Genomic DNA, 17,119 nt, shown 5'->3' with positions numbered 1-17,119 from the left:
ATATATAATGAGTGAGGAGGGTTTATTCATGTCAGGGCTTACAATGATACAATCCTCAAATCACTTGAAAAGGTTTACAGATTTAAAACTAGATTATTCAAGTGACTAAAGACCTACAGAAAGCAGCCCAAGGAGAGCCTTCCGGGAGCAAGAGCAAAGCTGTTGATTACAGCTGGACTCAAGGCTTAACCCTACGTTTACTAGTGAAGGCCAAAGAGAAGTTCAGTGTGTCAGCTGTCATTTGAAATCCAAAAAAGCAAAATGCATTTGCTTTTCTTATTTGAATCTTTCAAATGGAGGTGTCTCTCTGGGCACCACATTATCTGCATAATAACCACTTTTCTACAAAACTTATGACTAGATACATAAATGAGTGCTATTTAAACTAGAAGCATAGAGTGAGCAAAGAAGACATTGTGTGATTAGCCCTTCAAATGATAACTACCAAGTCTGAAAAGAACAATAAAAATATTTTGCCTATATTACCTCCAAATGTGAAAAACCAAAAGGAATGAACTTCTTTTTTTTGTACGACTGGACATGCCCAAGACAGCTAAAGAAAAGAGGTAAATGTAAATAATGCTGCAATGAACATAGGGGTGCATATATTCTTTCAAATTCATGTTTTGGGTTTCTTCGGATATATACCCAGAAGTGGATTCACTGAGTCATAAGGAAGTAGTTCCATTTTTAATTTTTTTAGGAAACTCCCCGCTATGTATGGCGCCAGGTGGGTACCTGAAATATCAGGTTATCTAACCACTATGCTGCACAACCGAAACTAATACAAATAATATTGAATGTAAACTGTAACTGAAAAATAAAATTTGAAAGAAAAGAGGTAAATGTCTAAATGAGTCACTGTGGGGGCCTTTGAAGCATCTGAAAAGATTTATTGCTTTAGGGTCTCCAAATTTGCATCACTGGTTCCTATCAATACCCAGTTACACTGCCCACTCTCGGCACCTGTAAGGTTTCTCTCCACTCAGTGATTAGCCACTGCTGAAGTGACATTTTGAAAATCTGGGGATAAAAAGAGCTAAGCACTGTAGAGCCCATCAATGCAGTCAAGCATTTTACTTCTTGGTCACTAAGAGCTAACCTAACATATTGAGGGAAGTAGGTTTCAATATGGCCTAGGAGCACAAACAAGTATTCTCCAAATTAGCAGAATTAAATTCATGTTGTGGAGCGGTGGGGTACTTGCCTTCTTGGGTAGTTTCTCACATTATTCTTGGTGGCGGTGGGAGTGATGGTGGTAGCAGGCTAACAGTGGTGGCAGATGTGCTAGTAGTTAGAGCCGTTGTTTCTTGTTAACAGCCGGTGCCCCACCTGTAGGAGTCATAGTAGCAGTGATCGTAATTTATTTTAATTTTACAGTAATAGAAGAATCAAGGATTGTGATTATTGCTTTTCCGTGATAATAAATCCTTTTATATTTTTACTTTGTTCTTTGGGAACAATTTGAGACTTCACCTTCGAAATTTGGGAAATTGTCATTCTGGAAAATCTTTTCCTGATGAAAACTAGGTTATAGAGGGTAGAGGATAACTTTTAGCCAAATCTGTGTAGGAACATTCATTGACAAATATATATATATATATATGATTTTAAATATTAACATTAAGATTTAAGTATCTGAAATCATCTATGGTTGTGCATTTTGCAATCCCTTTTCTACAAATTGCTGATGCTTTTCTTAGAGTTGTTTTGGAGAATGAATTTTCTATCGATTTAAAGTTACCTTACTGCCTTGAGTTACTGCCTTCTTTATTCTTTAAAAAAAGCAAAGTTTCTTCTGTTAGTACCCAGAGAACATAGAGTAGAGAAATAGCTATCCAGAGCTACTGTCCCTGAAAGAAGATTTGCAGAGTATAATTTAATTTGTCCTTAAACTATCAGACTTACAGAATTTTTCTATCCATTTTAATGGTGAAATTATAAAGCCATGTTGGTGAGGATCAGAGAAAAAACAAATCATAGACCCGAAAAAATAGTTACTCTTCATCTCTATAATTTTAAGGATGTGATATTGGGCTTTGAGCTTCAAGAGTGTCTCTGAAAATCTACAGGAAAATAAAGCAATGACTGCATCACTTTATATAATATCTTTTAGTACATTTGAGCTATGTAAAATTGCAGATGTACAAAATTCTGCTTAAGGCATAGGAAATTTATTTTGAAAGCTATTGCTCATCAAATGAGAAACGACGTAATCAACGATTAAAACACATGCTAAAGATTTTACTAGTTAAAATATATTTTTATGGTAAATAGTTAGAATTCAAATATGCCTTTGATGAAAAATAAAAAAGAGGTAAAGGAAAGAAGACACTGCTGGGAATACAAATTAATTTCAAAGTAAGTAATTACAGATTTAATTCTTCAATAACTCACCCAGAAATTCCAGTTGAGAATTTGAAACAATAAAGACCATAATATGCCAGTGAAAGCTTTATTTACATCATAAGTGAGGTGACAAAAGTTTGAACACTTCTAGAAGTTTAAATCCTACCCAGTTTCGTGTTTTTGAAATCTTGCTTGTTTTACCAATTATTGTGAAAATAGAAACATGATCGATAAGAGCGCCAGATATCTAGTTAACTCTGACTGCCTAAACATTGCACCTGCATTTTCATAAATCATTTGCTTTGGATTTTATTTTGTAATTGTGTGTGTGCATGTGTGTGTGTGCGTGCTCCCACATGTATGTGCCTATTTGCATATATGTTCTTAATTGTGCATTTCTTAGATTAATATTAAAGTGAGTTATCACTCCCTGAGCTGACTCTCCTTTTAGACCTAAAGACTTGGAGACAAGAAACTAGTACAGGATTAACAATTTGTCATGGATAATCCACAAAGTAAATAAATCCAGTGTGAATAATTAAAAGTGGGTAAGGGTGTAACATAGGAGCTATTGAAATTTAATTCAAGAGCAAGTTCTCCATAGTAAATTCCCTCTCAGTATCCAGCTGCTAGGATAGGCTGGCACTGATCAGCAGAGAGGCATCTGCATTATCAACGCTTTTATCATCTTACCTAAAGATTACATATAATCCTTATCTTTTTGAAGGGGTGCTAACATTATAAACACTTGAGTAATCTGAGAAATGTGCAAGTTTTTCCATGGGTGTTTAGCCTCCTTTCAACTTTGGGAAAAAAAGGTCTGAAGCATTTTCTCCATTTCAGTAATGGAGAAAGATATAAAAATATATATGAATGCATGCTTGTGTAGCTTCTAAAATGTCCTAAGGTGAGATTGCAGTTTAAGAAAATGAAATTAAACATCATGAAAATACATTCATTTGTAGAAAGGACTTGCAAGTTTGGCTGGTGCTAAAATAACAAGGGATTCATAATGGCAAATTGAATGCTGGAATTACTGATAGTTATACTAGTCCTTTCAGCCTAATAACCTCTCCAGATAACAGTCACTTTATCCACAATGACAGTTGTTCAGAACATAGATTTCTGATTTGGCAGTCTGCAGGGCGCTACCATATCCCACGCAAATTTGTTACTTAATCCAGACCCAACTATTGTTGAGCAGACATTAAGACATTAATTTTGTTCTTTTTTTTAAGCTGCTATTGTATTTTATTTTCAAAATAGACTGTAACTGAGTTGGGGGTAATTAAAATTTTATCTGGGCTTTTTCTTAACATATTTTCTACTTTTCTAATTATAGGTTTCATATACACTGGAGAAGTTGTACATCGAATGCTGACAGCCACACAGTATATAGCACCTTTAATGGCAAATTTTGATCCCAGTGTCTCCAGAAATTCAACAGTCAGATATTTTGATAATGGTATGTATTGGTTAGCCTATTTTTTACTTTTAAACAGTGATAATCAGATTTAAAATATTTTTTTAAATTGAATTTTAGAGAGAGAGGAAGGGAGAGAGAGAAACATCAATGAGAGAGAAACATGGATCGGTTGCCTAGTGCACCCCCCCTACTGGGGATCAAGCCAACAGCCGGAGCATGTGCCCTGACCTGGGATCGATCCAGCGACTTCTTGGTGCATGGGTCGATGTTCAACTACTGAGCAACACCAGCCAGGCAATCATCAGATTTATATTAATATTTTTGTAACCTGAGGTGTTTTGTTTTGTTTTGTTTTTGGTAGACTTATTTTTAAACTGCTTCGTGCAAATGGCTTAAGATGACAAATGTTATACTGTAACAGTTAATATGTGGAGTAAATATATAGACAAATGCTACTCAATTTATTCATTCATTTTGCTTGTTTAATAAATGTGTATTAAGACCTAGTAGGTACTATAATAAATGTGTCTTACTAAACAACACCTCAAACGAAGCAAATACATTTGATGCTATTTTCAGTAAGTCCTTGCTATTAGAAAAACTAAATGAGGATAATTTTTTCTGATTCTCAAGTAGAGGCAAGTGGTATAATACACTGGTATTAAATTTTCAAAACTTACGAACTTTATATACCATAAGATGAACACACCTTTAAAGTATATAGGGTAGTGAATAGTTAAAATATATGTAAGAAAATTTAGTTTTTCAGCCCTGGCCAGTGTGGCTCAACTGTTTGAAGGTTGTCCCAAGCATCAAAAGGCTGCAGGTTCGATTCTCGGTCAGGGCACATACCCGGGTTGTAGGACGAGGGCAAGAGGCAGCAGATCAATGTTCCTCTGTCACATCGATGTTTCTGTCTCTCATCCCTCTCTCTTCTTCTCTCTCTAAAATCAAGAAAAATGTATTTTTTTAAAAAGAAAATCTAGTTTTCCTGACTTTAAAATATGAAATAGAGCCTATTAAGGTTTTTAATGTATACTGACAACAATTTATCCCTACTATTTCTTTTCAGAATATATAAAATAGTCAAAGAAAACCTATACTGTCATGAAATGCTATTCAAATCTAAGTAAAAATTTAAGGTCCTGAAGACAGAAATGAATTTTCATGTCAACATCTTATTGAAGGCTCTAACTATTAGAGAAAATAGGAAAGGAAGAGTTTGCTTGGAAAGGTAATAAAAGATAGAAGTACAAACTTCCAGTTTTAATATAAGTCGTGGGCATGTAATTCACAGCATAGGGAATAGAGTCAGTAATACTGTAATAATTATGTATGACGAGGTATGGTTACTAGACCTATTGTGGTGATCACTTTGTAAGGTATGTAAATGTTGAATCACTTTGCCATATACCTGAAGTAACATAATACAGTACATCAACTATAATTAAAAATAAGTTCAAATTAATTCATTCATTCATTCATTTTTTAAAAGACAGAAAATTCCATACACTCTGTCACATAAAGATAGTATTTATTTGTCCAAATTAAAAATGTTATCCTTTAAAATAATACAAGTATTTGTCATAAACAAAGCTGTTTCTACACTTCTGTTAATGATCAAGGAAGATATTCACTAGTGGGCAGTACAGATGCAGTTGTTTGGGGCAAATGTGGTCATTTTGCTAAAAGCCATCTTCTGACCAGCATGATGAAGCCTTTTATAGGTCAAATTAGCAAAGGCAGAAGGGAACTAAACATAGTTAGAAATACACTTTGAGAACCGCATTTCCAACAATTTGAATAACAACAAAGTGTGTTCCAATATTAACTCTGAATGTTAGCTGTAATAATAATTCCCCCCTATTGTTTTAAGAATTGTTATATGCTTTCCCTCTTTGAAAATGTAATGAGGTGCTAAAGCTGAAGAATGTACAAGTAGATTGTAGATATACTTGAGGCAGAACTATAAACAGAAAATTATCTGAAGCTTATTTCATGACCTACCAGACAGAATCACCAGGAAATGTTGATGAAAGTTGATTATTTCCCAAGCTCTGTCACGTACTAGGTGCACCTGAGGATATTCACTCTTGGGCATAGGATTCTGATGACCAAGTTTTTATATCATTAGCATCAAAGTCATAAAGCATGTTAAATAAGTCTCTCCATCCATACACTTTCTCATACACCATGTACCTAGGCAGCTCTTAATATTTAGATTTTACTTTTATTTGAATGAGTTTTTAAAATTAATGTATGCTGCTCCAACTGAACACTAATTCTTTGAAACAAGGACTGTGACTAGAAGAAATCATTTTACCTAAGTACCTGGCACAGGAACTCATAAGCAGTAAGTCTTTTATAATTATTCAGTTGATGAATAAATGAAAAAAATTAAATATGTAAGACTTTTTTAATTCTGAGAATTGTAAAAGTAGTAGTACTCAAGAATTAATATATTTTATTTTATTGAAATATCTTCTGTGTAATGACCAATGGCAATATTGAGTTCCTACAATATGACAATGAAAGCTGAGTAATTGCTTGTGTTTTGGTAAATGAATGAACCACTTTTGACTATTATATGCTCTTTACAAAGTCCTTTTATACAATAGCAACTTATTGAAATATTTGCAATGTTTATTGGTTAGGATCATTGAAAGAATGCTTAAGAATGGGAAACTTAATATTGTAGGAAGGGAAAACTTTTCCAGAGGAGTCAGCAGCAGTTTAGAAAAATTCTAAGATAGTATTTCTGTAAGTTTTAAAATCACTAGATTTTAAAAATGAGACAATGCTTCTAAATGTTATAGGTAGCCTAGATGACTACAGAAGTTTAAGTGAGTCATTGAATATTAATGCAGTAAAATAGAAAAGTTATAAAAATAAACTCTTTACTAGAAAAATAATTTTAATAGCAAATTATGAAGCACAATTCATACTCTTGATACATTTAAAAGCTCTACATATTTATATCCTCCACAACATTTTATGTTTTTGATATAATTTACACATTTTTATATTGTGTATCCATTGACAAATTATTTTAGTTATAGTTACTTTTAATACTTTTGTCTTTAACCTTTACACTAGCGTTATATGTGATTCACCCACCATCATCACAATATTGGAGTATTCTGAATTTGACTATATTTTTACCTTTACCATTCAATTTTACAGTTTCATATAATTTCCTCTTACTAATTAGCATGGTTATATTTCAATTTGAAGAACTCCCTTTAACATTTCCTATGAGGCTGGTCTAGTGGTGATGAACTCCTTCAACTTCTGTTTGTCTGGAAAACTGTTTCTCCTTCAATTCTGAGAATTGTAAAACTAACAGTATTCAAGAATTAATATATTTTACTTTATTGAAATATCTTCTCTGTAAAGACCAAGAAAAATATGACAATTGAGCACTCAGTATGACAATGAAAGCTGAGTAATTGCTTGTGTTTCAGTAAATAAATGAACCATAGAGTTCTCTTGGTTGCCCTTTGAATATTTCATCCCACTCTCTCTAGCCTGCAAGGTTTCTAATGAAAAATCCATTGATAGTCTTATGTGTATTCCCTTGTAAGGAACAGATTGCTTTCCCTTGCTGCTTTTAAGATTCTTTCTTCATCTTCAAATTCTGATAAATTAATTATAATGTCTGCATGAGTCTCTTTTGATTCATCTTGTTTGGCATTTGGGGCTTCCTGGATCTGGATATCTGTTTTTGTCCCCAGGTTAGGGAAATTTTCAGCTACTATTTCTTTGAATAAGATTTCTGCCCCTTTCTCCTTTATCATCCTGAGATCCCTATAATGTAAATATTGGTCCACTTGTGGTTTCCTATATGTCCCTTAACCTGTCATCACTCTTTTCGGTTTTTTTTCTTTTTGCTCCTCGATTGAATGAATTCCACTGCCCTGTTTTCAAGAGCATTGATCCTATCTTCTACTTAATCTAGCCTGCCATTGAACCCCTCTATTAAAATTTTCTGGTCAGTTATTGTATACTTCAAATCTATGATTTCTATTTAGTAGTTTTTAACACTTTTTTCTCTCTTTGTTGAAATTCTCACTTTGCTCATGCATTGCCCTTCTGATCTCAGTGAGCATGTTTAAGACTTACTTTAAACTCATTTGGGTAAATAATTTACCTCCATTTCATTAAGATCTGTCTCTGGAGATCTTGTTCTTTTATTTGAAACATACTCCCTTGTTTATTCATTTTTTCTTGACTCTGTGTTGGTTTCTGCACATTAGATAAAATAGCCACCTCTTGACTAAGCTGGGGTCCCACAGGCAGCAGCTGAAGTTCCAGAGGGATATCTAAGAGAACTTTGGGGTCTAAATCCTAAGCTGGGCTTCCCAGCCCAGAGCACTACAAGTAAAAAGGTGTCCACATAACATCTGGCTGTGAAAAGTAGCAGGATTTCTGTCTGTCAGAGAGAGACAGCTGGAAATGCAGGCAGCCTCTTAAAGGACCAACACACAAAGTTTTGGGATCCAGCAGAGGGAAGGCAAAGTGGACTAGAGCTGTGTGAGGAGAATCCAGAAGTGCTGGCTTAGGGGATAGAGCTAAGTCTGGATTCCTGTGCTGAGTCATTCCCTCATACAGCAGAGAATATCTTTCTCAGGGAGACATTTACTTTCCTAGCAGCTTTTGCATGGGGTGTGGGGGGGAAGCAATTGCCCTACCATGCTGGAAAATCTCTCGCCCCACCCTTTGGAGTTTCTACAGCCTGAGGCTCATTAAGAGGCTAAATAACAATCAGCCTCCAGGTGCTTTGATTCTTTACCTGATTTGCTTCAGGACCCAAGGCTTGGAAAAGCAGTTTTAGGTGTGCATTATCTTGGTCCTGTCTAAACACACCCAGCCTCAGCAGAGGGAATCACAAGCTGTGGAGCACAAAAAGCTTCAAATAGGGTACTCAAAGCCAATCACAAACAGTGTCTCTGACACTGGCCTACACCAGAGGCCATGCAAAAGACTGGAAGTCCTAGCAGATCTACATAATACATAGAAACAAATTCAAAAAGGCAATCAAAATGAGGAGACAAAAAACAATCTCTAAATGAAAGAACAAAAGAATTCTCCAGAAGAAGAGCTAAATGAAATGGAGATAAGCAATCTATCTGATATAGAGTTCATAATACTGATCATAAGGATGCTCAACAGCATGAGAAAAGAAATGGAAACTATGAAGGATATTAAGAATGAAATAGAGCAAAAAAAACATTGGAAGGAAGGAATAGACAGCAAGTAGGGGAAGCTGAGGATTGGATCAGAGAATTAGAAGACGGTAGAAAAAATCACTCAATCAAATCAGAGAACAAAAAGACAAGACAATTAAAAAACAAGAGGACTGCCTAAGGGAGCTGCGAAACAACGTGAAATGTAACAATATTTGCATCATAAGAGTTCCAGAAAATGTAGAGAGTAAGCAAGGGTTACCGAACCTGTTTGAAGAAATAATAGCAGAAAACTTCCCTAATCTGGTGAAGGAAAAACTCACACACGTTCAAGTTCAGGAGGCAGGGGGAAAAGCAATCTGTTACCTACAAAAGTGCTCCCATGCTGCTGTCAGCTGGCTTCTTATCAGAAACTATAAGCCAGAAGGGAATGGCATAAAGTATTCAAGGTAATGCAAAACAAGAATCTGAACCCAAGACCACTCTTTCCAGCAAGGCTATCTTTCAAGGTAAATGGTGAAATAAAGAGCATTCCAGACAAAAAAAGGCTAAAGGAGTTTACCACCGCCAAACCAGCATTGCAAGAAATGTTAAAGGGACTGCTGTATTAAGAAGTTGAAATGGAGAGAATGAGAAACATAGGCATAAAGAAATAAAATGGCAATAGATAACTACCTACCAATAATAACCTTAAATATAAATGAATTAAATGCTCCAATAAAAAGACATAGGGTAGCTGAATGGATAAGAAAACAAGACCCAGATATATACTGTCTGCAAGAGACTCGCCTCAGAACAAAAGACTCACATGGGCTGAAAAAACCCCCCACAAACTTCTGGAGGACTTTAAAGGAGAGATCAACAGCAACACAGTCATAGTAGAGGACTTGAAAGCCCCACTGACTTTATTGGGTAGATCTTCCAGACAAGAAATCAACAGGGAAACAGTGACTCTAAGTGACACACTAGATCAGATGGATTTGACATTTACAGAACATTTCACCCCAAAGCCTGTAGAATATGCATTCTCGTCAAGTACACATGGAACATTCTCAAAGATATACCACATGGTAGAACACAAAACAAGTCTCTACAAGTTCAAGACAATTGAAACCATATCAAGCATCTTCTCAGACATTTACACCATAGAATACTATGCGGCTGTAAATAAGAAGAATCCCTTACCCTATGAGACAGCATGGTGGGACCTGGAGAGTATTATGCTAAGAGAAATAAGCCAGTCAGACAAAGGCAAGTATCACCTGATCTTACTCATATGTGTAATCTAATGAATAAAATAAACTGATGATCACAATAGATCTAGAGATATAGAAACATGGAACAGAATAATGAATCTCAGAGGGAAGGCAGGGGTAGGTGGGTGGGTAGGGAGACATTAACCTAAGAACTTATGTGCATATATGCATAGCCCATGGACACAGACAATAGTGTGGTGAAGGCCTGGAGAGGAGTAGAGGATGGATGGGATCAATGGGGGAAAAAGAGGAACATTTGTAATATTTTCAACAATAAATACAATTTTTTTTTTAAAAAGCCACCACTTCCAGTCTTGTCAGAGTGGTCTTGTATAGGAGATAAATGTCATCAATCAGCCAGGCAGAAGCTCCTACTTGTCTCTCAAACCCTTGTGATTGTCCAAGACATCATCTTTGTTCTCAGTAATTGTTCTAAGACCCATTAGTGTCCTAAAGGGGAAGACCGTGGTCAGCATCTAGGTGCAGGCTGGTTTGTTGCTGGACCCTCAGGCAGCAGCTAGGGGAGTATGCAGCCAAACCTCATCTAGGGAGAAACTGGGGGACAGGCATTTTTGCCTGCTCTCTCTGCACTGGGTCTGGGAATTTAATCATGGGAGTGCTATTGCACCCATTTTGAAACTTTTTCTTTGTTTGCTATAGTCTCTAATTTGTAAATGCAAGCCCTGTTGACTATCAGAGCAAGGTGGTTTAGGTGCCCAAACTTCAATGGCAGCCATAAAGTTTGGGGCTCTACATGTATATTGGCAACTTGGTTTTATTGCTGGAGTGAGCTAGTGGGAGAAAGTGGAGCAAGTGTCCACCAACTCTTTCTGGATGTGGACTGCATAACATTCAGCACCTAGGTGAATACTAATTAGATGCTGGACCCTCACACAGTAGCTTATAAAATATGCAGTCACAGCCCTTAAAAGAAAAAAAAAGATGGGCATTTTACCTGCTCTTTCTCTGCTGAATCCTGGGGGGATAGCCATGGCAAATGCACAAGGACAAACTTCTTTGTCTGCTACAGGCCCGTGGAACTCATGCGTGCAAATCCCATTGTCTGTCACAACTGGGCAATCTGGGGACCTGTCCCTCAGGTGGTACCACAAAAACTGGGTGCCAGACTTGTGTGTAAGCTTCTTCCAGGGAGATGCTAGTGACCTTGTTTTATTGTTGGAGTAAGCCAAAGGGAGGAGGCAGGGGAAGTGCCCACTGGCCCTTTTGGGCTCTAGAGAGGATCATGGTCAACACTTAGATATGTGCAGCTTCAATGTCGATATTTTTTCAGTCCCCCAATGCATAACAGTCACTCAGCTGGTTTCTGGATTTCTCTTAGAGGAAATTGCTTTGTGTGTAGCTATACATTTAGTGTGTCCATGGGAGGAGGGAATTCAGGAGCCTCCTCTGTTGCCATCTTTGTCAATAGCTCTTAGCATTAAGTTATGCTCAAAAGCACAGTAAAGACACTGTTCTGTTCTGCATGGGTCATCTGGTCCAGGGGTTAACTAGGGAACAGTCAGATGGAAGAAATGCATTGAGTGAGGTATGTGGGAAGGGGTGTGGAGCTTCCATGCGCTCTCTGGGCACCACTCTCCCAGTACCTAGACATGCTCACTAACCCAGAAGCTCTCTGTCATACAAAGAAGCTATCTGTCATGGGCTCCTGATTTTTTTTTTTTTTTTTCTTTTTAAATCAGATATTTACGGACCTGGAAGACAGGTTTTGCTCTTTTAGTTCTGTGAGTGTCATTTTCTGTATAACATTTTTTTGGCAACATGGTTTTTTAACCAAACAGAAAATCCAATATTTAGAGCTAAACAAAAGTGTTTGCTGTTAATTTGTTTTCTTTAAAAAAAAAGGAGGGGGGCAATGTCAGTTAAAACAAATATATGAATTCTCAGTTGTGGCTATTAAACCGTGTTTCAGTTTATATCTCATGTTAATGGTTTTATGGTAAACACTGGTAGATTGACTAATTAGAACATGATATATAGCACTGAAGATTTTTCTCAGTGTACTTCAAGGAGGCTTCAGAAATCGCAGCCTGGGGCCCTTTAAGCTACCTTGCAGCCTCCTTGAAACACAACAAAGACAGACATGCAGGCTTTGTGAATCAAAGAAGAATATTTCCATTCATGTTAAAAGAAGTTCTTCATCATGGAAGAGTATAATTCTAACTATGGAAGAGACATTTTTAGGTCTTTTATAAGTGATTCTAGCTTCCCTGAGTGTGTTCCTCTCTCTCAGCATTTTGTTAATGTATTTGAAATTCATTCAGATCACTTGGGCTGCGTTTTGAAAGTGGCTCATGGAAATTTAAGCAGACAGTATCCATTAACGTTAATTGACTTCCTAAGGCAAAATCCCCTCATACTGGGCTCAGTATTAACCTCAGTATGAGGTTGGATTTTCCCAAATATTTAGAGAATACTCAATTCTTTCACAATATTCCAAATGCTATTTTTTAAAACTGGAAAATATTTATTTTATTCTTCTCTCTTACTCTCACCATTGTTTTAACAGCAGATATTGTGGTCTTTTACCCTTAAGTTCCATTACAGTCAAAGAATAAAGTGTTGACATTTTACTTAAAGAGATACAGTGAATATTTTAAATAATTCAACAATGAAAATAAATCAATATTTCTTAGCAAGCTGCAGTCATGCTGAAGTTTTAGTCTTACAGGTAATGACCAAAATCCAAGTTGTGGAATAATACTCAGAAACTGAACTCAGTTTAGATATCATAAGTGTCTTCAGCATCATCTCCAATATCATCAAACTGGATTTCATCATCCGCTCCAGGACCAAATGGATCTGTTTAGTTGGTTTTAGCATGTTCTGAAGCTCACTACATGCCAGATGCTATTTCAATAACAGAATTCCAATGAATCCTATAAAATTTAAGTAGCACAACTACTGAGTTTGAAGGCTAGATTTATGTTTATGTGAAGGCTCCCGCCAGAATTGATTGATATGTTTATCTCATCGTATTTCTTTTGTTCTGATGGGGTTTCTAGGCACAGCACTTGTTGTCCAGTGGGACCACGTACATCTCCAGGATAATTACAACCTAGGAAGCTTCACATTCCAGGCAACCCTTCTCATAGATGGACGCATCATCTTTGGATACAAAGAAGTAAGTAATGTATTGAAGATTTCTTTCACCCTTGACTTTGACTTCTATCTATTCTTTCCTTCAAATGTCAAGAAAGAGACACTGTATAGTCATGAACCTCAAATCATTTCCTCACCTCATGGTTTGTTTTCCTTAATAAAAAAATATATATATGTTTTTAATCTACTGGATAGCACTGATTGTTAATTCTTTGGCTTTTTTTGTTGTATTATATCATTGGCATTATGATCCATGAATTTTATAAAATTATTGAATAATTATATTTTAGTGATATAATAAAATAACTCTAAGAAAAAATATTTTCAATTTGGAATACAGTAGTTCGTATATATTTGTTTGTTTTTGCCTTGTCAATTTCTGTCACTTTTTTTGTTCTATCTCCACAAGTATCCGTAAACATGAAAACACGTATGGCTCAACGACCCCAATATAGAAAGCGTTCCAGAACCGCCTTTCGCCAATGGTTATTGTAAGCTGACAGGGAAGATTAATTAGAGATCTAAGTGACAGAAAGAACAAAGGAATGTAAACTTATGATTTGTTTCATTTTACCAAATTGACAAAGTAAACAGTGGAAACTTACTAAATTGTAGCCTTAAATTTAAGGAATGTCTAAATTAGAATAATAGCATGTTTGGTTTAAAATTTTATTGACAATGTAATTAAGGTCTATTAGACAACCTAAACTTTTGGGGAAGAAAACAAAGACTGTAAGAATAAAGTTCCAGGAACAACAGATGTGGTGTTTTAGGCAGTCAGTATACAGGAGAGAATTTAGGACAATGTGGATTGACATGGGCATTATTAACCCATGGATTGATGGGTATTTATAATGATACAGGCTCAATATCTTATTTTCAGTTAAAGGTTATTTTCCATTAGGAAAGGAATCCCTGGCTATTAAGAGAGTGTTGACAATTTAAAAAGGATTCACTTTGGTCAAGTCTTATGAAATTTATATTTTCTATAAAGTGGAGAATAGTCGTATTTCAGTTAAATAAGCCAACTTTTGGAAATTTCATAACTGGGCTAGATGTTTCTACTCCTTGGAAGAATACTTGCATGTGGAATTAATCATTTGCATGGGGCAATAATATAAATAGATTATAGTATAGGGTTTGTTCTTCTTGGTGCTTCTTTATCCAGAGCTATGTTTTGATAGCATAACCCACCATATTCTTATCTCACTCCCTGGAAGCTGAGGAAATATCACTCCAAGGGACTTACTCAAGTTTTTGTTATAATCTAGTGTGCTGCTGGGACTGCAGAGCGATGTTATGAAATGTGAGTTTTCAACAGTTTTAACCAACAGTGGTAAAGTTTCTGGAAAGATGCAGGGTCAGTAAGTCTAGAGTCTTAAACCTCACTAACTGTATGTAGCCTTTGTCATAACAAAGGTTTGTGTTCTTACTGTGGTCTCTCTCTCTAGTCTTTATTATCAAAACTGCCATCTTCATTTACACTGTTCTCAATGGGTACCTGGCACTTCCTATTCCCTCTTTACAGTGGGTTTAGTATTTTTAAATGTTTTTTTCTTTATTTTATTCAAAGGAAAAAAATTTTTTATGGTTTCTCTGTTTTGGCATAGGGAATATTAAGCTGATAGGCAATGTTAACACTTTTTTGATACTCTCAGACTATTTTCCAGTTGAACATCAGTCCTTCAGAACTCAGAATTCTAAATAAGTCATTACATTACTGTCTGACTCCCTGTTTTTTCTCTCCTGGTTAGAAAGTAGTTTCTTATTTCCTGTTCTACCTCTTTTTCCCCCCTTTCAGTTGTCATGCATTTTATTTTGCAGAGGCAAATTTCTGTTTGTAAAATTTGCCACAATGAAAGTACTGTGCATTTGGGGTGAGAACTAGATGCTCTTGGCACTTTTAGAAAAATATATTTATGATCATGATAGTATAAACTAGTTGTTCACATAATGTATGATCCTTGACAGAATGTGTCACATACATTGTAGTTTTCAGTTCTTCAGCAATACCCTATATTCTTAATGTTCTTAGCCTTCACAAAGGCAGGGGCACATAGGTGTTTAATAAATGTGCCTGGATTAATTATGGAATTAGATCGTGCACAATTAGCTTTATTTTGTAGCTAAGTGGACTGAGTCAGAAAGGTTAAATGACATCTTGAGGTTGCAGAGCTAGTTGAGGGCAAATCCAGGACTAAAAGCCTTAATTTGGTGACCCCAAGAGACCTCAACAGTTTTTCCCCAAGGCAATTATGTGTAACAATTCACAAGTATATCTTTCATTTGCTTTTTCAATAAATATTTGTTAATATTTGGTATTTAATAATCTTTGTATCTGATTCTAATATACTACACAATTTTAATCCCACAAAATCAGAAGTCTTCCCATTTAAATTCCAGAGCTAACAAAATCATGAGAATGTACAAATACAAAAAGTATAATTTTGTGTTCCTGTCCAAGTTAAACTTACAAAACCAAAATTATAGATAGGGAGTAATTGCACTTCTTTCTGCAATAATTTACTTCTGGCTGGTAATGCCAGCTTTGTTTTATTTTATTATATTTTATGTAAAAAATTTTGATTTATGCATAAACTACCAATAAAGAATGGTTAAACTGTTGAGTAAAATTAGTAATGCATTAAAAAAAATTTATTGAAACAAATTTTATTTTATTACTCTCAAACGATTTATTCCAGTAGCTAATTGTTTCCCTTAGTAACTCTGGGTATACCCACAGTAACCATTCCAATGATCTCCAGTTCTGTCATGTTTTATATATTGTCCTTTCTCCAACATAAGTTTTACAGTGCAAACTAGATAATCACCAATAAATTAGAAAATACATCTGCACTTCTTGTAACAATCTTGCTTGTAATGGGATTGAGATAGGAAAATACTCCTGCTTTCTAAAATGAGTGGTTGGATATTTGTTCGTAGCATCCAGTGTCCCTTCATCAAAGTCCCAGTGTGCTCCTGACCATACTGGTGAGAGAAATAATGGAGGCACAGATTCCTTTACATAACTCTCTCTCCTGGGGTTGTAGCTCTGTATTATTCAACCAAATACATGAAATTCTGTTTTAAGTTATAGACCTTTGTTGTTACACAGCTGCTTATTTTAGTTAACTTCAAAATTATAGTTTACTTAGAATGAACCCAAAGCCAAAAAAACTTATCATCTTTTTAAAATGTCCTCTCAAAAAATCAACTCTTTACTTTAATGCACTTTTTAATTTCAGGCAATCCATTTATTTCTTTTGCATAAATTTACCTCATGAAATTAACCATCTTGTCATCTGTTTCCTTAAATATATTAATAACAGTTCTTTTTTAAGTTGTGGCTAATAACTAATCTAATATCTAGATTTCTTATGGGTCTGTTTCTGTCATGTGTTTTTGTTTGTTTGTTTCTCTGTAGGTTTTATTCATGACTCGTGTCTCCCTGCCTGCTAGGTAATTTTTGATCAAATGCTGGGCATTGTTTACAAAAGACTAAAGAGATACTGTGAAATTGTAGATGATGTTTTCTTCCTCCAGAGAGGGTTTAGTATTTTTTGTTTGGCAGTGGATGGAACAGATTAAGACTGTGCAGTGCTAAGCTCATTCAGAGTTGAGCATCAGTGCTTGTAGAGACTGGCCTATTTCTGATTAGCCCCAACTCTTAGAGTTTAGTCCTTCAGGACTCTCCACTTAATGCCTGGGTACTTACAATGGACCTTTGGCCTTAGCGGCCCTGAACTCTTGTATTTTCTTCAACTCCATGAGACTGCCTGAAG

General features: G+C 35.6%; 1 protein-coding gene across 1 annotated transcript in view; it reads left to right on the top strand.

The window, feature by feature from the left end:
- PLXDC2 (plexin domain containing 2) overlaps positions 1-17,119 on the top strand; it is a 396,924-nt gene that overhangs the window by 260,390 nt on the left and 119,415 nt on the right. The window contains exons 5-6 of the mRNA XM_081132248.1: positions 3,692-3,814; positions 13,241-13,359. Of these exons, the coding sequence (XP_080988374.1) occupies positions 3,692-3,814; positions 13,241-13,359 (242 nt within the window). The remainder of the gene's footprint in view (positions 1-3,691; positions 3,815-13,240; positions 13,360-17,119) is intronic.

The sequence above is a fragment of the Miniopterus schreibersii genome (assembly GCF_964146895.1).
Source record: "Miniopterus schreibersii genome assembly, chromosome: 1".
In the NCBI taxonomy this organism is placed as follows: Eukaryota; Metazoa; Chordata; class Mammalia; order Chiroptera; family Miniopteridae; genus Miniopterus; species Miniopterus schreibersii.
This window is presented reverse-complemented; position numbering and strand designations above follow the sequence as displayed.